The sequence below is a fragment of the Etheostoma spectabile genome, chromosome 16, assembly GCF_008692095.1.
Source record: "Etheostoma spectabile isolate EspeVRDwgs_2016 chromosome 16, UIUC_Espe_1.0, whole genome shotgun sequence".
Classification (NCBI taxonomy): domain Eukaryota; kingdom Metazoa; phylum Chordata; class Actinopteri; order Perciformes; family Percidae; genus Etheostoma; species Etheostoma spectabile.
The window spans coordinates 24,753,786-24,777,747 of NC_045748.1; the positions used below are offsets into that span (position 1 = coordinate 24,753,786).

Below are 23,962 nucleotides of genomic sequence, written 5' to 3' on the forward strand. Positions count from 1 at the left end.
AGATGTTGAACAGCTCACCCGGAGACTGAAGACAGAGGGCATTCAGAAACCAGATCTCACAAGTTTGTATGCGTTTGGAAGCACCAGAGACACAAAATGTCACCTCAATTCCCAGAAAAAGGGATTTTTACATAATATGGCCACTTTAAAAGTATTGCTCCATAATGCTGCATAGAGGTTTTTTAATGAGATACTTCAGATTCTTTTATCAAATACACCTGATCTTGTCACAGCGCTCCCCCCCATTTCACATTTGACTTGTCATAGTAGGAAAAGAACAGTTGAAATTGATAACCTTGACGAGGACTCGGTTCCATCAAGAGTCCCGGTGAGCTATTACAGTGAGTCAGCATGCTCGACACCAGGGCCTGGACTGAATACACCTGTGGTCATCCTACTATGACATGTCAACATGTCTGCCGTGGTAAAAGGTCTATTGTATTAAGTTTCTAAAGACTGATGATTAAAGAGATATTTGGCAGATTGTAATCCAGCTCTGGGTGTGGGCAGTGTGTTCAGAGGAACAGTGTTTGGCTTCCCGCCATGACGCCGGTGTGTGGAGCTCCCAGCGGCGGTCTGCCGAGATCCGTGACGTGAAACGAGTCACCGAAGTTCCCCGGATGACATGACATGACACGCTGCTGCGCTCCGCAAGATAGCTCCATGCACCGGCCCCAAACACTGTTCATCTAAATAGTATCCCATTCATTTGTAATTCATTGTATTGGTAGATGCAGGAGTAGGAGTAGTGCAGTACATACACAACTAGCAGGAAAAGCTCTGAAAGACTTAAGGTTGAGACAAAAAAGGAGAGGTAGAGAGAGGGGGATACACCAGAGAGAGAGAGAGAGAGAGAGAGACGGAGAGAGACAGAGCGAGAGAGACACACACAGAGAGAGTGAGAGAGAGAATCCTTCTTTTCTACTTTTCTAATTCATTAATCTTCATTTATGTTCAGCCTAACACATGCACACACACACACAAACACACAAATAACCATAACACGTACAGGGTCGTACTGAGTATATCAGCGGAATGGTTGATGGCAGCTGCCTCACAGAACAGAGCACACCAGGGGCCGAGCAAACATCTGCTGTGTGTGTGTGTGTGTGTGTGTGTGTCTCTCTGTGTGTGTGTGTGTGTCTCTATGTGTGTGTGTGTGTGTGTGTGTCAGAGGTGGGTTGTTAGCATGCAAATAAAGCAATTAAAATTCGTGCAACACAAACAAACACACACAGAGACATATTCCAATAGCGATTTATGTGATGTATATACACGCATGCACACGCATAGAAACATGCATTGAAATTCAGACTACCACAGGCTTTAACTAGAACGATTCCATGAAAACCGAAAAACACAGACACCAGCTCAGCATCACACTCATTGGAAAACCAAAACACAAAGACATCCGTGCATCATCATATCTGTGTGAGACATTGGGGTAACAGTTGGTAGAAATGTTGCATTCCTGCTGCATCATTTGAAATCCCCCATTGTATTGCCACAGTATCTATGCAAAAATGATGCTTTGAAGTTTCTTTTAGTTTTCTCACTCTGACTCAGATTGGGGTCTTGTCTTTTGAATTTCATATTTCAAATATAGTCATGATATGGGTAATCTGAATGAAATTGTCTGTAATGTGTTTATCAAACTACATGTTGGGGAGCAGAACTGATTTTAGAATCCAGAACCCAGTATCTCTAGCATTACAAAACCAGATGTATTTGGATGTTTCCGCACCATTCAAATATACCTACGAATGATATAAAAGGACTAACTGTGAAAAAAGATGCAAAATGAGCACAAAGAGACCCAAAGTAACTATGAAAAGAGATGCAAAATGAGCACAAAGAGACGCAAAGTAACTGTGAAAAGAGATGCAAAATGAGCACAGAGACCCAAAGTAACTATGAAAAGAGATGCAAAATGAGCACAAAGAGACGCAAAGTAACTGTGAAAAGAGATGAAAAATGAGCACAAAGAGACGCAAAGTAACTGTGAAAAGAGATGCAAAATGAGCACAGAGACAAAGTAACTATGAACAGAGATGCAAAATGAGCACAAAGAGACGCAAAGTAACTGTGAAAAGAGACGCAAAATGAGCACAGAGACGCAAAGTAACTATGAACAGAGATGCAAAATGAGCACAAAGACGCAAAGTAACTGTGAAAAGAGATGCAAAATGAGCACAAAGAGATTCAAAGTAACTATGAACAGAGATGCAAAAGGACCACAAAAAGACAAAAGTAACTATAAAAAGAGATGCAAAATGAGCACAAAGAGACGCAAAGTAACTAGGAAAGATAGCAAATAAGCACAAAGTAACTATGCATAAATGAGCACAAAGAGCGATGCAAAGTAACTATGAAGAATGTCAAAATGAGCACAAAGAGATGCAAAGTAATTATCTATAGATGCACAGTAAGCACAAAGTAACTGCCAAGAGATGCAAAATTAGCACAAAGGGACACAAAATAACTACAAAAATATGCTAAACGACATTGGCTACCAACAAAGCATCTCTGTTTTATATTACTTTCTGTTGGGGGACTTTTTACCATTTGGGGCTTGGGGGGTGGGGCTTTTACTTCTGCCCGTGTGCCCATGTCCTCAGCCAGAGGATGTTTTGCAGCTCTATTAGTTTCCTTATTGTTTTCTCTGTCTTTATTGTCTTTCAGAGCATCAAGGTGTCCTGGCAGCCGCCCCCGCGCAGCGCCCAGAATGGCATCATCTCTGCCTACAAAATCAAATACAGGAAGACCGGTCGCCGTGGAGACCAAGAGGCCATCGAACCCAACAACTTCTGGTACCTGTTCACAGGTGGGATCTGTTGACTATAGAACATGTATATAATATTACCAAAACATTTTGCCATCATTTTCCCTTCCAAATGAATTGAGCGAAACTGGATTCTTTGTCTTCAATCAGTCTGATTGTTTGGACCTAGATCATAAAAATCGGCCTATTACCCAGGCTTGTTAGGTGTGTGGGGGTGGGTTCCACATTGGACTCCGTTATTTTTTGTATTTTATATTTGTATTTATTGTATCTGTAAGGTTTTTTCTTCTGTGGAAGAAAATCTGCATTTGCATAAGTTTCAATCTAGACGTGTGTGTGTGTGTGTGTGTGTGTGTGTGTGTGTGTGTGTGTGTGTGTGTTTGTGTGTGTGTGTGTGGTGCATAAGTGTCTGTTTCACACTGCCACCAGCTATTATTCAATTTGCGGTTTGCAGGATTAGAATGAACTGATCTTCCTTTCCATTATTTTCACTGATGGTTATCTTTAAACGTCTGTCCAACAGGAATTCATTCCCCAGTGGCGTGTGTGCGTGTGTGTGTTGTTGTGTGGGGTGTGTGTGTGTGTGTGTGTGTGTGTGTGTGTGTGTGTGTGTGCGTGTGTGCGCGCATGTGTTGAGCCTGATCCACCCACTGCCTGGCTGTCACCAATAATCAATCCTTTTTACTGTCTGAGACATCCATTTCAATAAATATCATGACAAACTGCAACCAGAGATGGCAAAAGTACTCATTTCCCATACTTAAGTAGAAGTACAGATACATGTGTGAAAAAAATACTCTGGTAAAAGTAAAAGTACTGATTTAACTTCTCTACTCAAGTAAAAGTGACAAAGTACAAGCTTGGAAATTTAAAAGTATAAAAGTACCCTTGTGAATGACAACCATTTTGTATGCATAGCTACCTGGAGCACACACATGTTACTGGAGAGATGCTGAGAAACTTGAATGGACGGCTAAATATTAGAATATCAGTGGACCCACGTAGACAGCTTAGTCGGAATACCGTCTTTTTCAGAAAAAGGGCAAAAAACCGGATGACGTGTGCATGTAGTCATTGTAGGTCCCAAGTCATCACCAACAAGGACCAAAGCGAGTACCAAGTCAAGTTTAAATGTCTAGACGAGCAAGTTCCAAGTCAAGTCCTAAGTCAGGACAACACATTTCACGTCAAGTCCCAATGTAAGACGACCCGTTTCAAGTCAGTTCAAGACAACAAGTATTAAGTCAAGACAAGAAGTTTCAAATCAAGACCAGATTTCAGAGCGCAAGTTTCAAATCAGGTCAAGACGACACATTTCAAGTCAAAGCCAAGACACCCCACGTCAAGTCTGAAGTTGAAGTCTTCTTTAAATATTCATCAGTTACTCTTCCAAAACTACAGTATCCAGTCTTCACATGAGTTGGATCCCCGGCGCAGCACTTATTTATAAAGAGGCAATGCGTCACATTGAAAGCGGGTTTCCAGTTTTTCCCATTATTTCCCTAACCCCTGTGTGTGTGTGTGTGTGTGTGTGTGTGTGTGTGTGTGTGTGTGTGTGTGTGTGTTGTGGGTGTGCGTGTTGGTGTGAGTGGTGCAGTGCGTCGTGCGGTGGTGTGTGTCATTCACTGTCCTAAGGTGTGGCATGTTGTACATATGGGCTCCTTCTCCAAGATGATTTAATTTTCTCTTTTTTTATTCTCCTCTCTCTCTCTCTCTCTCTCTCTCTCCCCAGGTCTAGAGAAGGGCAGTCAGTACAGTTTTCAAGTGTCAGCCATGACAGCCAATGGAACCGGTCCGGCCAGTGACTGGTACACCGCTGAGACACCAGAGAACGACCTGGATGGTAAGCACAGAGAGAGAGAGAGAGAGAGAGTGAGAGAGAGAGAGAGAGCGAGAGAGTGTTTGTGTGTGTCTGTGTGTCTATGCGTGTGTGTGACAGCAGTTATTTGTACAACAGCATGTAAATACCTCCGCTCTCCCGACACACACATACATATTTAACCAGTTAAGGAGACGGATAGATGGAGGGAAGATTCCCCCCTGGAGAGGAGGAAGGGAGGAAGGGAGGAGGGGGAGGTGGAAGGAAGAGGAAAAGAGAGGAAAGGGAAGTAAGAGAGAGCACGGCGGAGGAGAGTAGAAAAACACAGAAACATATCTCACAAGGTATTGTCAAAGAAATTGAAACATTTTATTCAAAGTCCCCATGTTGTCATTTGGAAGCAGTGTGTACAGATGTAATAAATGTTTTAAGATCAAAGGGATAGACGAACCGTCTGTCCCCGTTACAAAGCAATGTCACAGCAAGTCACTTGAGTTGTGACTTGTTTTACGTTTTTGCCACAAAAGAATAAATTCCATTTCTACTCGTGGGTATTTACTGTCTGTGCTTTAACCCAACACCCTTTCTTCCTCTGCTTCTTCCGTGTGACTGTCCGTGATTTGTGACAAAAAGCAAATGGGGAGGGGATGGGGGGGGGGTTGTTTTTTTGATCATGCAAAACAAAACACGCAAGAATTATATCCCCCTCCCAGTGTCACAGTGGTTAAAGAGCCACTCGACCATCATGCCAAAACACTGATGGAAACTATGGAAAATAATCAATGGAAAATGATCTTAAAATGAAATGGCAACATGGTGTCAACACTTAGTACTCAGCATTACCCAACAATTCAACAAAGTATCATCAAAGTAGTAAACGGGCCTGACTCAGTTTGAAAACTGGTTTTCAGCAGGTTCCTGTTCTGCAGAATCATAAAACATTGAACATGGTCACAGCACGTCAGGACAAACATTTGTACAGGACATCGATATGGACTAGACAAATTTAGACAACTAAAACAACAATACAGTTACATAGGGACAAAGACATTTGTATGAGACATCCGCTAGGCTGGACAAATACGGACAGTGCAAACAAGGCTTGGACAATACATGAGCAAATGAATGCGTGCAACTCCCAACTTCTATATCCAATGGAAAATCTGTCAATGGGCGTGCCAACATAAAACACAGCGCTGTTCACTTCATTTTAACCCCGACCACTTCAACAAGTCGTTTTGCTGCCTAAACTTAACTGTCATCGCCGTGTGGCGCTTACGTTTTCCTGCTGAACCCCCCTACCGCGGCCCCTGAAGGGACCGTTATCTGACGGTGCCTGTACCCGGCTCGTAGTCACAGATTAGCGGCAAAACACCTCCTGCTGGTAGCCGGCGTCCCGGAGCTCAGTAACGGCTAAATAAAACCAGCAACTGCTACTCTGATGTTGGCGTAGAGCCCGACTGATGTATTGGGGGGGCGATATTAGGCATATCGGCCGATATTAGGCATTTCCAGATCTATCGGTATCGACATTTATAATGGCCGTTAAAAACGGCAACACTTGCAACATGGTGGACAGTCAGTTATTTATTTATTATCATTGATTTGTCATTATGAATTATGCTGATGAATGAATGGGGGGGGGGGTACTGCAACTAAAGTAAATGTTTGTTATTGTATCTAAACGTGTTATTTTTGATTAATTTTGCCTCCTGTCAATGAATGACAACAAAGTAAATACAGTTACAGTGACGATGTAAATCACCAATCAGTCCATTCCATCTTTGTATATTGATTATAAGTGCTAAATGGAGGGGGTTAAAGTGTTACCCAACATTAATTTTAAAAAAAGTTTGCGAGGAAAGATTCTGAGTGGAAGTTTTTAAAAAGTCTGGGCTGTAAAAAATAAAAGGGCGGGCTAAAATTGATGTGTAATGCTGTTAATCTTTTGCCTTTCTCAGTAAAAAATGAAGCGAGAGAACCAGCTCTTAGGTTTGGTCACCTAATTATTTTCTAGGAGGAAAAGTAGATACGTTAAGGATGTCCTGGTCAACAGGACGCAGCTGAGATTCAGAAGAACAGACCCAACACATCCATGCTAACTGCGTTCCCACGCCAGGACAGAGGGAGACGCAAATCTCATTTCAATGGATTATCACTCCAGAAAGTGATATGAAGCGTCTCCCCCTGAGGACAGAGAGCACGCTATTCTGATCCAATCAGACGCTGGAGAAAGTGTCATGGCTTATTAGGGCTTGATACAGCACAAAAGGGTCAGCATTTGCAGCATCTTCTCTAAGTACCTGCTACTGCTGGTGCTAACAGGCTAAGCTCTACAGGCGTCGGTGGATGATCGCTCCATCCCTCCGCAACCGGTAGGAATCGGACCGGATTAGAACTCCAATTTTGGTTCCTCATTTCAGTTCCACTTCATAAGTCGTCTGAAATATTTTCCCTCCGTCGCTCCAAAACGAACGTGGAAATATCACACTTTCTCTGTAGTCGGCCGTTAGCGAGCTAACGTAAATGTAGGCTACTTTGAAATTGCTACATTTTCTCTGTGGGCTCTGGTTAGCATAGCAACTCAATTTATTTAGTAGTTGTTGTTTTATCAAAGTCAAAGTCAGCTTTATTGTCGATTTCTTCACGTGTCAAGACATCCAAAGAGATCGAAATTTCCCTCTATCCCACGGTGGAGACAAGACATATTTAACCCATTAGGTCCACAGACAAACATAACATTCAAGTAAACAATATAAAAAGTAAAAATAAGAAGACATATACAATGAGGAAAATAAAAGCAGCAAAATTTGAGTTGAAAATGTGCAATTATGCATACAGTAGACAGTCAATATAATATAATAGTGCAACAAGTCAGGCGGTTGCATAGTGGTGCCAGTTATGTGCGAGTATAGTAGCGTAACTGGTATTTATTGTTAAATTATTGTAGTTGTGTGTTAGGTGACTTAGGTTTACTTATTATATATTTAAGTACTTAAAACATTAATACATTATTGTTGTCAATTGTGTCAATTTATAAAGAAAAACAACTACATTAAAGAGGCTCGGCATCAGAAACGTAAAAATCCAAATGATACCCAAAAAGGTGCAAAAAGCTTTGAAGTCAGCAAGTGATGTGGAAGTTGTCAGTTGTTGGTGCAACGTTTTCCCCGTGTGTGTGTTCTGCAGAGAGTCAGGTCCCCGACCAGCCCAGCTCGCTGCACGTCAGGCCGCTGCCCAACAGCATCATCATGTCCTGGACTCCGCCCCTCAGCCCGAACATCCTGGTCCGGGGTTACATCATCGGCTACGGAGTGGGGAGTCCCTACGCCGAGACGGTGCGAGTGGACAGCAAACAGAGATACTACTCCATCGAAAACCTCGGTGAGGAGCAAACAATACATCGTTTCCATCGTGCTGCACTCATCAACACGCAACATTTCTGGTTTCCATCCGCCGTGAATCCCGTGTCGGCACTGACACAGCACCTCCCTGTCCCAGTAATTCATTATCATCAAATATCCATTTAATTACCATCAATAATTCAACGAAATGTAATAAGGAAAGCTGCTCGAGGTGGAAATCTAATTGTGAAAAGGACAAATAAGAAAAAGCATCCTCCCCAGCGCCCATAACGAGCCGTCTGCATGCCAACGAAGACAAAAACAAATTGAGTACAATTTCTTATACGCGGATTGAAAATTTCCCCATCTCATAACGGAAGGGTAATGAAAAAATGAAATCCGGCTGTCGTGTTGCATGCACACACGGGAGCGAGGGCACATATGTGCACAACATTTATAATTCATAGTGATCATTAATTCATGCGTCGGGGGAGCGGAGCCGGCGTGTTTGTTTAGCTGATGCGGGGGTTTGATGCTACACGGAGCGAACGTGCAGCAATCATCATGTCAGGAGCGGCGGCGTGACAATCGCTTCAGACGTCTGCTGTCATCATGTCTCCAGGGACGCCTGCCGTCTTCATGGGACGGGTCAGAACTGAGCCGAGACCCTTTTAACCCGCAGCAAGTTTTCCAAATGAATTCTTAAACCTCAACCAGAGTTATTTACTAGGATTTAGTTTTGCAAAGGTGTGCAAGACATGATTTTGTTAGGGGAGGGGACGGATTCACCCTTTATATGACAGTCCCAGTGGATAGACAGGAAAGGGAGCTGAGCAGGTCCGATTCAAAACCCGGGCAGCTGCAGAGGACTCCGCTCTACTGGGTGAGCCGGAGGTTGCACCAGGACACCTAGAAGAAAGCAAGTTATTTCAAAAGTTGCATTGCAACATGATAATGTACTACAGGGCATCTCAAAGTTTGGAACCAGGTCGGCATCCGGACCGAATGGCCATGGGCAAGTCAATCCAGACCCCGCCCATAGCTCAGGTATGAATACAATGTCCGAGTGTAACGTTTTCTATTTTTAAATACATTTTTATGACAAAAGAAGGTACCCAAAAATGTGGGAACCGGTACTAAACTTTAGGTTCGCAGTATTGGTTCAAAGCTAACCAGGAAAACCGAGTACTTAACTTGATTGTATGTGGCTTGAAAAATTCTAAGTGAGCTGATTCAATGTTGTTGTTTCCATTTGTTTCGGACCTCTGACTTTAACTAAAAATCAGCTGCGGATCTTTGAGTAATAAGTTTGAGAACCCCTGAGTACTGTGTTGTGTTTACTAAATGCTCTCCATGTCTCTCTCTCTCTCTCTCTCTCTCTCTCTCTCTCTCTCTCATAGAGCCGAGCTCTCACTATGTGATTTCCCTGAAGGCGTTCAATAATGCCGGCGAGGGAGTCCCGCTGTATGAGAGCGCTGTCACTCGATCTCTGACAGGTATACTCACACACACGCTGATAATCACCGCGATGGTAATACACGGCTGATAATCCCAGCTGTGTTTACCGCATACTGGGGACGTCTGCATATATATGTAGCGGATATAATAATATGTTACATATCGGTGTCAGTAGCCTGTAAGTGTAAGTGTGACTGCTGTGATTGTGAGGCAATGTTACATATATATAGTAGCTTTAGTACACAGTATATCAGTACCAGGAGTAGCATTAGCAAAGTCAATAATGATGCTAATCACAATAGCAGTGGCAGAGGAGAAGAAGAACTAGAAAAGCAGTACTTAGTACTAGCATTATTAAATATAGTGGTAGCAGCAGCACTAGCAGTACACTAGCATTTGCAGGGGAGAGTCTCCCCAATTTTGTCTTTTCACTCTTTTACTCAGAGATTATTCAAAATGACCTGCATGTGTCTGCTGTCATAAACCAGTTAAAGTTGTTCGATAGAGAGTTGTGAGGAATAAAAACCGAAAGTATGTAAAAATGATTTTACAATTGAAGTGAATGTGAGTCTCTGTTGTAACAACGTGAGCGACGGTAGTAAAACAGCTAAAAAAAAAACAACAAATAGTTTTCATGGCAAATCAACAATATTTTAGTCAAGCAACTGTCTGTTTTACATTGATTTCATACCATGGATGCGATCAGATAATAGCTATAAAACATATATACACATACAGTACCGGTCAAAAGTCTGGGGTCACTCTATTATAGACAGAATACCAGCTGATCTGAGTGGGGGGGGTGTGTGTGTGTGGGGGGGGGGGGGGGGGGGGGGGGGGGGGGGGGCTGATCTTTAATGCAAAATCTGCTTTGCCCATTATCAGCAACCATTCATCAAATGTTCCAAAGGCTGATTCTGTTTACTAATCTGTTATCATTCTAAAAAACTAACTAGAAAAACATTGGGGAACCCAATATATACTCCAAAGTACGGAGTGTGGACTGGTAGCTTGAGAGGTGCCAGTTCACCTCCTGGGCACTGCCAAGGTGCTCTTGAGCAAGGCATTGAACCCCCCCCCCCCGGCCGCTCAGGGCTCTGGTCCAGCACTGGCAGCCCACTCCCTCTGACATCTCTCCAATAGTTGACCCGAGCATGTGTGTGTGTCTTTCAGGCCTGTGTGTAATGTGTAATAACGACAGAGTGTAATTTCCCCATAGGGGATCGATGCCGTATAAATAAAAAAAAAAAAAAAAAAGTATAAATTATAAATTATATGTACGAGAACTTTGATTCAGGAGGAAAGATGTTTAACTCGCAGTTTGACATTCAGGCCTCAATCTGTATCCAACAGCACTGCGTGCTGAAATATTTATCCTCAGGAAAATGTTACACACATCAGTTACAACGTGTGTGTGTGTGTGTGTGTGTGTAACACTTATGAACTGTAGCAATGTGTGCGTATATATTAATATATGGTGTGTGTAATGGCTGACACCCATTGCATTACTGAGTGTGTGTGAGTGCGAGACTCATTAGCTCTTCCTGCAGACTATGGACTGTAGAAGTGAGATAAATGAAACACATCCAGCTCCCCGCCAAGTTTCATCTTATGAATTAAACAGCCGGCCCTCCTCTGCTCACCCGGGAGCCTGCAGCTGACATAAATCCTTTATTACTCTCATAAAAAATGCCACATTTCTGAGATTTTTCGACCCCTTGTGATGTGACGATAGTCACAGGAAAAACCAGTTTAGAGACCAGTCCACTTACCCCAGTTTATTAACCTTCATTATAGGATGGTTTTATAGTGAACTTCATCATTGTCTTTGATTGAATTTTCTTGAATGGAAAAAAGGGACAAGCAATAAAGAAGGAGAGCATGACAGAGGGGAGTAATATGGATCAGACAGAGAGAGAGAGAGAGAGAGATTTGATTTGCTCAATGAAAGAGGATGGAAGCAGACAGAGACATGCCAGGGAGGGACAAGTGATGGACAAGGAGAGAAAGAGGGCATGAGATTAGATAGAGATGGGATGAAGAAGGAAAGGATAATACATTTGGACACACAGAACTCTGACTCTCCCACAGTCCAAAAAATGGAGATTTTAGAGATGTTTATAGGCACAGATAACAACACGTACACATGTTGAGATTTATGAAGAAAATGCTTGGGACTGTTATTGCTGAACCAGCTTACAATAATACATCTTTACACTCCACAGAATAGGGCTCACACTCGACTGCTGCTGCCCAGACTGAGTGTACTTTCAAACACTCCCTCCAGACACATTTAGAGATACATAGAAAAAGAATCTGCTTTGAGTCATAATTCTGTCTGAGATGGGTTATCTACCTTGATCTCCCCTTTTTTGATAAAGCAATTTAAGTTAATTCCCTTATTTTTTCTTCAAAATTAAGTACGCTGATTTCCTGGATAGCTCAGTGTTCTATAGTCGGTCATGAAGAATCCCTGCTATAGAGAACACTGACACATCTGGAGTTAGGGAGTTCTATAGACTTATGTTAACCCATCTGGAGTTCTATAGACACATGGTAACACATCTGGAGTTCTATAGACTTATGTTAACACATCTGGAGTTCTATAGACACATTTTAACACATCTGGAGTTCTATAGACATATATGTTAACACATCTGGAGTTCTGTAGACACATGGTAACACATCTGGAGTTCTATAGACATATATGGTAACACATCTGGAGTTCTGTAGACACATGTTAACACATCAGGAGTTCTATAGACACATGTTAACACATCTGGAGTTCTATAGACATATGATAACACATCTGGAGTTCTATAGACATATATGGTAACACATCTGGAGTTCTGCAGACACATGTTAACACATCTGGAGTTCTATAGACACATATGGTAACACATCTGGAGTTCTATAGACATATATGGTAACACATCTGGAGTTCTGCAGACACATGTTAACACATCTGGAGTTCTATAGACATAAATGTTAACACATCTGGAGTTCTATAGACATATGCTAACATATCAGGAGTTTTATAGACACATGCTAACACATCTGGAGTTCTATAGACAATATGCTAACACATCTGGAGTTCTATTGACATATATGTTTACACATCTGGAGTTCTGTAGACATATATGCTAACACATCTGGAGTTCTATAGACATATGTTAACACATCTGGAGTTCTATAGACATATGTTAACACATCTGGCTTTCTATAGACATATATGTTAACACATCTGGAGTTCTATAGACATATGTTAACACATCTGGAGTTCTATAGACATATGTTAACACATCTGGAGTTCTATAGACATATATGTTAACACATCTGGAGTTCTATAGACATATATGTTAACACATCTGGAGTTCTATAGACACATGTTTACACATCTGGAGTTCTATAGACACATGTTTACACATCTGGAGTTCTATAGACATATGGAAACTCACCTGGAGTTCTTTAGAAACATGCTAACACATCTGGAGTTATATAGACACATGTTAACACATCTGGAGTTCTACAGACATATGGTAACACATCTGGAGTTTTTTAAGAAACAGGTTAACAAATCTGGAGTTCTATAGACATACGTCAACACATCTGGAGTTCTATAGACATATGGAAACTCATCTGGAGTTATATAGAGACATGTTAACTCATTTGGAGTTTTATAGAGGAACAAACATCTGGAATTCTTGAGTGATGCGTTGACACATCTGTAGTCATTTAGAAAAATATAACATCTGGACTTCTAAAAAGATACTTAGACACATCTGGAATTCTTTAGAGATTTGTAGACACATCAGGAGTTCTGCAGAAATACATAACCGCGCGTGTAATTCTCTTGACAACCACAAATACGCATCTTTGGAGTTCTTTAAAGATTCGTAGACATATCTGGATATTTCTTTATGTTTAAAAAGACATTGGGAGTTCATATGGAAACATGAAGTTCTACAGAGAAACAGTCTCACATGGAGTTGTAGTGTGACAGACAGGAGTTGATAAGCTGAGACCCCGAGGGCTGAGACAGAAACTAAACCTATTAATGTTCTGACAAGGTCATCAACAGTGACACACATATAGATAGCCATTTACACGCACGCACACACGCACGCACACACACACTTTCTGCCCCATCATACCAGGACAAGCTGAACTCTCCGTCGTTTTATGGTGGGAGGATGCTGGAGAGAATTTTTGTTACGAGAGCTTTAAAAAACGTCTCGTTAGCGGTGGGATCCTTGTTAATATACTGCCTCGTCCTCGCCTCACCGCCCACACACTGCGGAGACTGAACTGTTCCTCAACCCACCGCCACGCTGCCATTTAATCAAGGACTGGATGACTGCAGAGAGAGGGAGTGAGAGAGAGAGAGAGAGAGAGAGAGAGAGAGAGAGAGAGAGAAGAGGGAGTGAGAAGAGGGAGGGGGTTGAGTGCAATATTAAAGGATGGAAGGAGGAAGTAGGAAGGAAGCGATGCAGAGATGAAGTGTGGTGGAAAAGTAATGGAGAGGAAGGAAAGAAGGAAGGAAAGACAAAGGGAGCGATGGAAGGTTAGAGTTTAGTGTGAGGAGTGAGAAATGATAGAGGAAAAGAAGAGATATGGTAGTTGGGTTTGCAAGAAGTAGGAAAGAAGTAGTGCAGAAAAACAGTGTTGTGGATTGTAAGGGTGTAAGGGACGGAGGGAGGCGGAGGATGGGGCGTGTCCTCCGTCCTCATCAGTATTCCGTCATGACTGGAGCTTTATTGTGATGCTGGACGACCGGTGTAACCACGACACCGCCTGCTGCTGCTCAGCCCGCAGCTCCAATCACCTCTTTCATCGCTCTCTCCCTCTCTTGTTCTCTCAATTTGCTTTATTGGCGTGACAAAATCAATACACCGGTGTTACCAAAGCATAGGAACAAACATACAAACAAACAACAATAGGGAGTAATTACATCAGATATAATTGCAGATAATAAACCAATTGTGTACATATCCCTAAAAAGATGTTTTTTAGGAAAATTGTTGAAACAATAATAACATCAAGCCACTTTGGGAACATAAATCGCTCTCTGTCTCCTTTTGTGTGTGTGTGTGTGTGTGTGTGTGTGTGTGTCTGTTCTCGTTTAACTACATTCGTGGGATCCAACCACCGGGAGTGGAGTATACTTGTGGGGTCCGGACAGCTTTGTGGGGTCAAAATGCCGGACCCCATAACTTTAAAGGGCTGTTTAAGGGTTAAGACTTGGTTTTAGGATTAGGGTTAGAATTAGGTTCTGGTGAGGGTCAGGGTTAAGGTTAGGCCTTTAGTTGTGATGGTTAAGGTTAGGGTAAGGTGCTAGGGAATCCGTTATGTCAATGACGGGCCCCCACAAAGATAGTGAGACGCTGTGTGTGTGTGTGTGTGTGTGTGTGTGTGTTTTGTTAAAAAAAAGAAAAAAAACACAAATTTCTCTACTTATTGTCCCTCTTATCTCTGCAGGAGAGAACATATTTAGCTGCTAGCCGTGCCATGCTATTCTCTTCTTCCCTTAATAAAAAATGAAGCTTTCTGTCCTCAGTGTAGGCAGTGAAGCCAGCCATGTGTCTTTCAAATTCTTGGAAAATATTTGTTTCTCTCCCTCTCTCTCGGTCTCTCTCTTAATCCAATTCAATTTTGCTTTATTGGCATGAACAAAGAAAACATGTTGTTCCCAACGCACTTAACAGAAAATGCATATATAGTACATATTGCATATATATCGAATACATACAGTAGGTGCCACATAGATTCGATATAACGCACTGATAGTTATACAACATACTAATTGACAAAATATAATACTTAACAGTTTTGTATAATATGATTTAGACCAAATTCTCTTCTGGTGTTGACATTGGGAAATGTTAACCCTGTCTCTGTCTCTTATGTTGGCCTCTAGCTGTCAATCTGTCCTCAACAGCAGGACATTAGACGTCAGCGTAGATTCTCTCAGTGGTCTGGTTTAGACCGCAGACACAGTGGATCGAGCCTCTCCGTCTTCTCCCAGGACTGAGGTCGCCTTCACACCCAGTTCAGACTCCACACGTTTCCACATTGGAGCAGTTTAAAGTATGGAATCAGGAAAACTGGGTGAAAGGAACATTTTCCAACAGCACATGTCCCATGTGGGTTTAGGTCCGTCTTTAATAGCTTTCTCCGTCGTTTCTATTGGTACTCAGCACATTCTTCTCCCCTACACAGGAACTGAGATTGGAGAGCAATGTGACATCATCAGAAAGCAGCCGCTCAGTTTAGCGGTTTTGACCCACATGGTAACGGAAAGCCCATTTGGACCTGTGGCCCACTTTGGCCTAACAGTCCAGATAGACACGTATTACATGATTACAAGTATTACATAACTGTCCAATCTAGGCCTGTAACAATTATAACATAATTGTCTAATTGTCAATTATAATTGCAGTGTCTTTGTTCAACCGCAATTAATTACCAACATTAGCTAAAGTCTTAATGGGTTTGCTTGCTTATGGCAATTCTTGATTTAGTTTACATATGCCAAATTGTAATTAGATAAGTGATAATTGGTTGCACTATGTATTTATATTATTATTTCCAATGTTAGTTGTTGAACTTGGCCCCATACATGTTCATAGAAACAAGGGGGAGTTATGATAATAAAGAGGCATGGTTTACTTCATAGGGTGTCATTACATCATCTGGGTCACATGCCAGGGATATGTAATAAAAGATGAATCCTGGAATTCATGCAAAACTTTTAATTTGTTTGATATTGTTAATTGCAAATATTTCCGAGACAATAATTTGTATAATAACTTTTAGAATTGTCACAGCTTTAGTCCAATTCTATTGGCATGCGTGCGTGTGCGTGTGTGTGTGTGCGTGTGTGTGTGTGTGTGTGTGTGCGTGTGTGCGCGTGCGTGCGCGCGTGTGTGTGCAGTTGCAAAGGGACCGACGGAGATCAGCTTCCTCTCGTCTCATTTTTGACACAAACTGGAGCAACGTTTTTTCTTATCTGTTATATTTTATAGTAATGCATTCTATTGTTACTTTTAAGCTATGAGTCTATTGTTTTATTTATTTTATTTTTATGTAGTTGCGGTCTCTTATTTCTTGTTCATTTTTTCACCTTCATGCAGTCGCAGTAAGTATTTTGGTCCAGACAGTAGAACAATCAGGACCAAACCTCATAGATATTCCTGCATTAAAAAAATCATCAGATCCAGCTGCCTTGTTACATGTTGAATGCATCAATCAAAAAAATAATGAGTCGGTTAAAAGTTATCACAGTGACTTAGCAATGAACCCCAAAATGGTGTTGCTAAGTTTACAACTGTATATAAATACACACACACCTACACACACACACAACTGATGGCACATGATATATATTTTACATGACTGACTTCACTCTAAACCTTCCAGATTTCTGAGGCTTGCAGGTGTTGTGTTTCAGCTCGTACCGCTGTGTTTCGTCATTTGCCCCTCTGTGGATCTGATGCTCCACTTCCTGTTTAAAGTAACGGCCTTTAATCTCCCACTGTCTTCTTACTCTCTGTCTTTTTCTCTTCTTCTCTCTCCTGTTTTTCACTTCCTCATCCATCCACTTCTCTTTTCCTTCTTCCCTCGTCTTGAACAAAACATGGCTGCCTGCTGCATCTCCCTTCCCAACTTGCATGTCATCTTATGTATTAATTATGTGTTATTGTTTTTTTCACGCCTGTGTGTATACGAACATGTAACCCACCTATATTATTCTGAATATATGCTCTTGTCTGCATACATACATCGTCATTATCACACATCATTACACTGGATGATTTCATTGATTACCCCCAAACACCCTGGTTGCCGATAACCCCCCCCCCCCCCCCCCCCCCCCCCCCCCCCCCCCCCCCCCCCCCCCCCACCCCCCAGACCCCATTGACCCATCTGAGGATGACCTCTTCCACCTCTTTGATAAATACCCCACTCCCATGCCAGACACCAGCGCTCCCATGATCCCCCCGGTGGGGGTTCAAGCCGTGGCTCTGTCCTCGGACTCGGTACGCGTCTCCTGGGCCGACAACTCCATGACCAAGAACCAGAAGGCGTCTGAAGTCCGGTACTACTCCGTCAAGTGGAAGACCAGCTACTCCACCAGTGGAAAGTACAAGGTAAAAAATAAATAAAAATGAAAGACCCAGGTTTAGGATTTTGATTGTCTTGACGCACAAATCTCTGCTTTGCTGCTATTCGCTGTAGGACTTGAGTCATGTCTCTACTGTCTTTAGTCTTGAATGGACAAACGGATGTGTTAGGACTTGGGGCTTGGCGGTCTTGACTTGGCACTTAGAACTAACCTGTGACTGGGGAATGATTTTAAACCGGTTAAGACTTAGTCCTTGTGTTGTCTTCCCGTCAACCATGAAAAAAAAAAAGTTTTGGTCACTTTTTCTCAACATTATTATCGTTTTTTCCCCACGTTCTTGTCACTTTTTCAGTGTTGTGGGTGCTTTTTTATGTTTTTGGTGTTTTTTCTTAAGTTTTTTGATATTTTTAATGTTGACATTTTTCAGCGCTTTTTTTTTTACTGAAAACGGGTCAATTTGAGGGTTAAATTTGACTTGGGACTGCATGTTGGCCTTCAAAATACTTGCAAAACAATGACTTTGTCCCACCTCAAGCTCAACATTTGCAAGCTGTCAAAAGTTGAAATCATAATTTTATATTGTGTCCAGTTCTCAAGTTGTTGCATATCTTTTTCAGAAGCATTTATTGATAAAAAAAAAAATAAGATTATCAGCTGAGCTTTCCTACTTATTCTGAGAATAACACAAAGACAGACAGAAGTCTGCTCTTAAAGTGAAAACATTACGTCGAGTTATGCAGCTGCTGGGGTTAAAATTCACTGATGTTGAAGTCTTAGAAAAAAATAATATTTAAAGTTCAAAATCTCAACAACAGACAGGGAAAAAGATGCTTGCATGACAGACACTCACAAATCTTTTGAATTCTATATTCAAATTTGTTATATACACGACTTTAACAGCCTTTCGCAGTCTTTTGTTCAGTTTTATCCTGAAACCGTTCAAATTCCACAACTTTATCGTGTCCAGTCCGCAGACACCACGGCGCTCAGCCACACTGTCGGCGGCCTCAAACCAAACACCATGTACGAGTTCGCTGTCATGGTTACCAAGGGTCGCAAGTCCAGCACCTGGAGTATGACGGCGCACGCCACGACGTATGAAGCAGGTAGGTTTCTCAGACACAAACACACACACACACACTTGTGTTTATGTATGTATGTATACATACAGTATATGTATGTATTTACAGTGCGTGATTCTTTTTTCAGGTGTAATAGTTTTTTCCTCCATCACTCCCTCTTCACTGACACATAAAACACGTTTTTTTGTTTTTTTTTGAGGATTTCTCGAAAGTCACTCAGGGAAAACAGAGATTCACTGGATGAGGGCAGATTCAGGAAAGATGGGTGCACCAAAAAAAAATGCGGGTGGAACTTTTTTTTTTTAACCCTTGTGTTGTCTTCCAGTCAACCATGAAAAAAACCCCATTTCTTTTCAACATTATTATCGCTTTTTCCAACATTTTTGTCACTATTTCAATGTTGTGGGAGCTTTTCATTTTTTTAAAAAAAAATGTTTTTAATGTTGACATTTTCACCGCTTATTTCAATGGTCCATTTTTTTGTGACAAGAAAAAAACAACAAATTAACTGACCCAAAGACAACGTGAGGGTTAAGTTATCTTCGTATCCCCCCCCCCCCCCCCCCAAACCCTGATTGCTTTAATAACAATGCAGAGAAATCCTGTTTAGGTTCAGGGAGGTGTAATGCAGGAACTCCACTCCCCCCCACAACAAGATGACAACAATGAAAGGCCCTACCACACACTGAAATCCAAATGTCAAGGTATCCCTTTCAGGATGTTTACAATCATGTTTGTTGGATTTGTCACCCAATTAAGCGTGAACGGCATTACCCCCGCCGGCTCCCCGGGGCCCGCTGGAATACATTGACATTCAGAGTGAGCAGACGGACTGAGCCCACTCAGTCCCTGCAGTGATCCACCAGCTCTGGACACCCAAACACTGACCACATTTTCCCAGGAAAAGAGATAAAGCTGCACTGCAGCTCCGATTACCTCTGTCTTACTGTTTTGGTAATCACCCACAGAGTCCAAAAGACACCAGCTGAGGGACATTATATCACACAGTATATTGATTTTTACCTACATGACCTTGAAAAATGCTGATATTGGTCCATTAAACACTGTGGTCAAATCTCTCAGACGTTGCATTTGCTGTGGATTTTCCAGCTTCCCAGAAGATGAATCCTAATGATTTTGTCCCCCAGCACCACTCTCAGGACAACATTGTCCCTTATTGCTCCGTCATGACTGTCAACATATAATGTGCTGATTGTCATGCAGTGTGCATGCCTCCCAGAAGCTGAAACCATCCTTCTCCAACCTTCGCCTACATCAGGCGTATGAGGGTTAGGGAAGGAAGGTGTCCATCATATTTCCATATTTTGAAAAAATGCAGTCCTGATGGAGATGACAGAGCACAGGTGTAGTTCTGCTTGATTTAAAATCCAGGTTATTTTGTTTCTGCTTGGGGTCTTGTTCGCGAGTGAGGGGACCATGGAGCGGGAGATTGGTCGGAGAATTGGAGCAGCCGGTGCGGTATTACATTCGTTATCGCACCGTTGTGACGAAAAGGGAGCTGAGCCAGAAGGCAAAGCTCATCTACACGGGCATATTTGTTCACCCTCACCTACGGTCAGGAAGGCTGGGTCATGACCGAAAGAACGAGATCAAGGTTACAAGCGGCCGAAATGGGTTTTCAGGAGGGTGGCTGGCGTCTCCCTTAGAGATAGGGTGAGAAGCTCAGTCCTCCGAGAGGAGCTGGAGTAGAGCCGCTGCTCCTTTGCGTCGAAAGGAGCCAGTTGAGGTGGTTCGGGCATCTGGTAAGGATGCCTCCTGGGCGCTCCCTAGGGAGGTGTAGGCACGTCCAGCTGGGAGAGGCTGGGGAAGACCCAGGACCCTACCCCTTGGACCTACCCCTACCCACTTGGCCCCTTGAAACCAAGGGGTAGGGGTAAGGGTGTGAAAACATACCCCTATGAATTGGGACACCACTTGGTGACATCACCCATACAGTATTGATCACAAACCTCCCAAGATGCCGTTAGGTCTGTTGATTGTGGGGTTTGGACAACGTGTGTGTGTATATATTTTATAGTTATTTTAGGTTCTACTTGGTAGTGCAGACATACTTATTCTGTGTAGTATTAGGTCTGTTTGCAATACAAATGTGTATACACATGCATCATGTACATATACACGACATATACACCATGTATACTATGGTGTGTGTATATCATGTTTTCAGTTATCACCGTTTGAATGTCATGTGATGTTCACACAAACATTTTGGTGACAAAATCTGTCTTTATTGGTGATAAATTGAACATAACAGGCAAAACGAGTACATAAAAAATGTGACAGAAACCATTCACTATTAGAACCATAACTAACATTGTCGCACCACACAATAAAAGGCACTCATATGTGTAAAACTAAAAACAAAATACACACAAGACCACAAACAAAAACACACCACTTACCCTGTTGTAGTACACGCTGCTCTGATATTCCAGACCAGTCTGAGCCTTTTGCCAGTAACCCCCCTCACATATCCTCAGTGTCCCAATCAAAACCAAAACAATATAACAAGGAGCATGAACAATGAACAGGAATTAATTAAATATTATTACAATAATAGTAGGCTACACCATGCCAATAATGAAGGGTACAACATGAACATATGCATTAGGAAACGTTTCGGCTAGTTGCAGCCCCAACCTGGACAGTGCTTGGTCCCCTGCTGTCCTGCCTGTGTGAGACAGGGCGGTATATGTTAAGCACGTAGCGATGTATCATAGACCGTTAATATATATCTAGCTATACAATCTATGCGATCTATACAGTCCATTCAGGCAGAAATATGTGGGACTTCAAGTTAGCGATTAGCGTTAGCGTTAGCGTTAGCATTGCAAGCTAGGATTTTAAAAAGTTTCAGTTAGAACATGGGTAACATGTACAGGCTGCATAGACCATCAAAACAAGACTGTCGTAACTTTTAATCAATTATTTAAAGCTGAAAGTACTTACATTAATGTGTCTCTGGTTGATGCAGCAGCCAAACATGCCTGTGTGTTTTCTAGTGAGGTCGCGTCCACACTAGATCCGTAGGGGGTTATACAGCCCTTGGCTATGCCCTACCCCTAGCTCGTAATACGTATGGACGGACACTAGGTGCATGCGGGACCGCAAAGGTAGGGGAAGGGGTAAGGGGAGGGAAGGGGTAAGGGGAGGAATGGGATTCAGCCTATATCTCCAACCTGGCTGGGAACGCCGGATCCTCCAGTCAGAGCTGGTTGATGTGGCTCGGGAAAGGGAAGTTTTGGGGTCCTGCTGGAGCTGCTGCCCCCCGCGACCCGATACCGGAAAATAAGAGTAGATGCAGAGTGGATGGAGGGTGATGGATGGTTATTTTGTTTCCTTTAACATCCACTTTTCAAACTACACCTGTGGCATAACATTGAATCCATTTGATGGCTGCTTCACTGTAACCAATGGCTCTTCATTTAAAGAGTTAGGGCCTTCATGTAATTCCCAACATACTGTAGCTCCTCCCACCTGTCACATCCTCATTTGAATCCAAGCTGTAGGTAGATTCAGTAGGAATCAGTAGGATTAGAAAGCAAAGAATACTGGAGCCACTACTTTCCCCAGCAGGTCCTTTATGTGCACATGAACTGGATGTCTGTATAAATGAGAGGTAGAGGATGATGCCGTCACTAACAGGGTCAAACGGAGCTTGTGGTTTCCTCCAGATTTAACAAGCTGTTTCATTAGCCAACACTGGGATGTGAGCTTTGAAGCCTGTCCTGGTGGGCACCTTAAAGGAGACCTATTATGCTTTTCCTTAGATATAATGTTCCAGTGTCAGATGTTCATATTAAACGCGGCCAAAGCTTCGAATAATGAGGTAAATGTATGTAAAAGGAATCCCTGTGAGCAAAACCTCCGTTTTTTTTTTACCTTTGTGTTGTCCTCCTGTTTCAAAAAGATTATATATTATATATTTTTTTCTTTTTTCAATATTTGACATTTCCAACGCATTATTTGTTTATTTATTTTTACTACCACCACCTTATTACCGCTAATTTTACCCTACTGTTTGGAATCCATGGTCAATAACCTTCATTTGAATAGAAATATACCTAATATTTGCGTTAATAAAGCAGAAATTATGAATTTTTGGACTAATAGTTCAGAGGAATGTAAGTTGAGTGGATGAGTTTGGTCAGGATACTGAACTGAAACCATCAGTTTTCACCCAAAATCCAATTAAAGTGATTACATGTATTTGAGTGTTACAAACATCAGGGAAACCTTTAAAAAAAAAAACTGTTGGAGGTGTTAATTTTTTTTTTTTTTCTCCCTAATGTTTGGTTGTTGGTTTGAGAGTCCTTTATCGGTGGTTTTTCACAGTAGAAAGTGCTGCTGACCTCCGTTACAGTCAGACCTCTGCAGCAAAGGATGACACAGAGACCGCCAGAGCACAGATGCGGGGACCCGGGAACATTGGCCAATCAGAGCCAACTGGGCTTTTTAGGGAGGGGGGGCTTAAAGAGACAGTCAGACAGAGGGGGAATGCAGGCAAAATAGTGCATATATAATATAAGCATGTAAACATGTTCTAGTAGAACCTGGAAATGAGAATAACAGTTCTTTAATCATAACTCATAACTCATAACTAAGTCCATGGTGAAAAACCCAGTGACGGCTGTTACCTTCTGCACAGTTTTCTCAAGTTCAAGCAGAGGAGATTTTTGGAATACAAGAAAGTCACACCAACCACAGGAACGTCCGCTAAATAACTACCACACACCTCAAATTGAGTTGTGTTTTCAAGGCTTAACTAGCTACGTTTCCCTCCACGTGTCAATCGAATTATCTGAAGTCAGGGAAAAAAAGTCCCGGGAACAAAGCCGGCGAACGTGTGTTTCCAACCAACGGCTTTAAAGCAAATAAAAACCTGTGGTAATGAAATTGGTAAAAATTGGATCAAATCGGTATATGGAATTGATTTTAGACATTTTAACACATCGCTGATGATGCAAATGCAACTTGCCTTTCATTTTTTCCTCCATTTGTCCATAAAAGAATGTTGGAAATGATGTTGTCATTTGTTTTATATTGAACAAGCAATTCGTTGTATTGTAGGAGAACACTGAGAGCAGCAGAAATGCTGACCTAAGTACATTTTAATATCTGTTTAATTATGTCGAGTAGTATCAATATTGCGCTATTCAACAGCATTATCGCATAATTTCCTCAAATTGAGTAGTCTTAGTTACATTGAGTTTAGCTAAACTGTGGACAGACAACTTACTGCAATAAGCAGAAATATGTCTTTATTGCATGATGTAAGTAGAGCCCGACTGATATATATATATATACAGTATATATATATATATATATATA

General features: G+C 41.9%; 1 protein-coding gene across 1 annotated transcript in view; it reads left to right on the top strand.

The window, feature by feature from the left end:
* The window catches only part of dcc (DCC netrin 1 receptor), a gene marked incomplete in the record, with an annotated part of 396,097 nt that overhangs the window by 257,491 nt on the left and 114,644 nt on the right, over positions 1 to 23,962 (top strand). Inside the window, 6 exon segments of the mRNA XM_032540171.1 lie at positions 2,683 to 2,824; positions 4,515 to 4,625; positions 7,791 to 7,985; positions 9,346 to 9,441; positions 17,315 to 17,553; positions 18,496 to 18,634. Of these exon segments, the coding sequence (XP_032396062.1) occupies positions 2,683 to 2,824; positions 4,515 to 4,625; positions 7,791 to 7,985; positions 9,346 to 9,441; positions 17,315 to 17,553; positions 18,496 to 18,634 (922 nt within the window).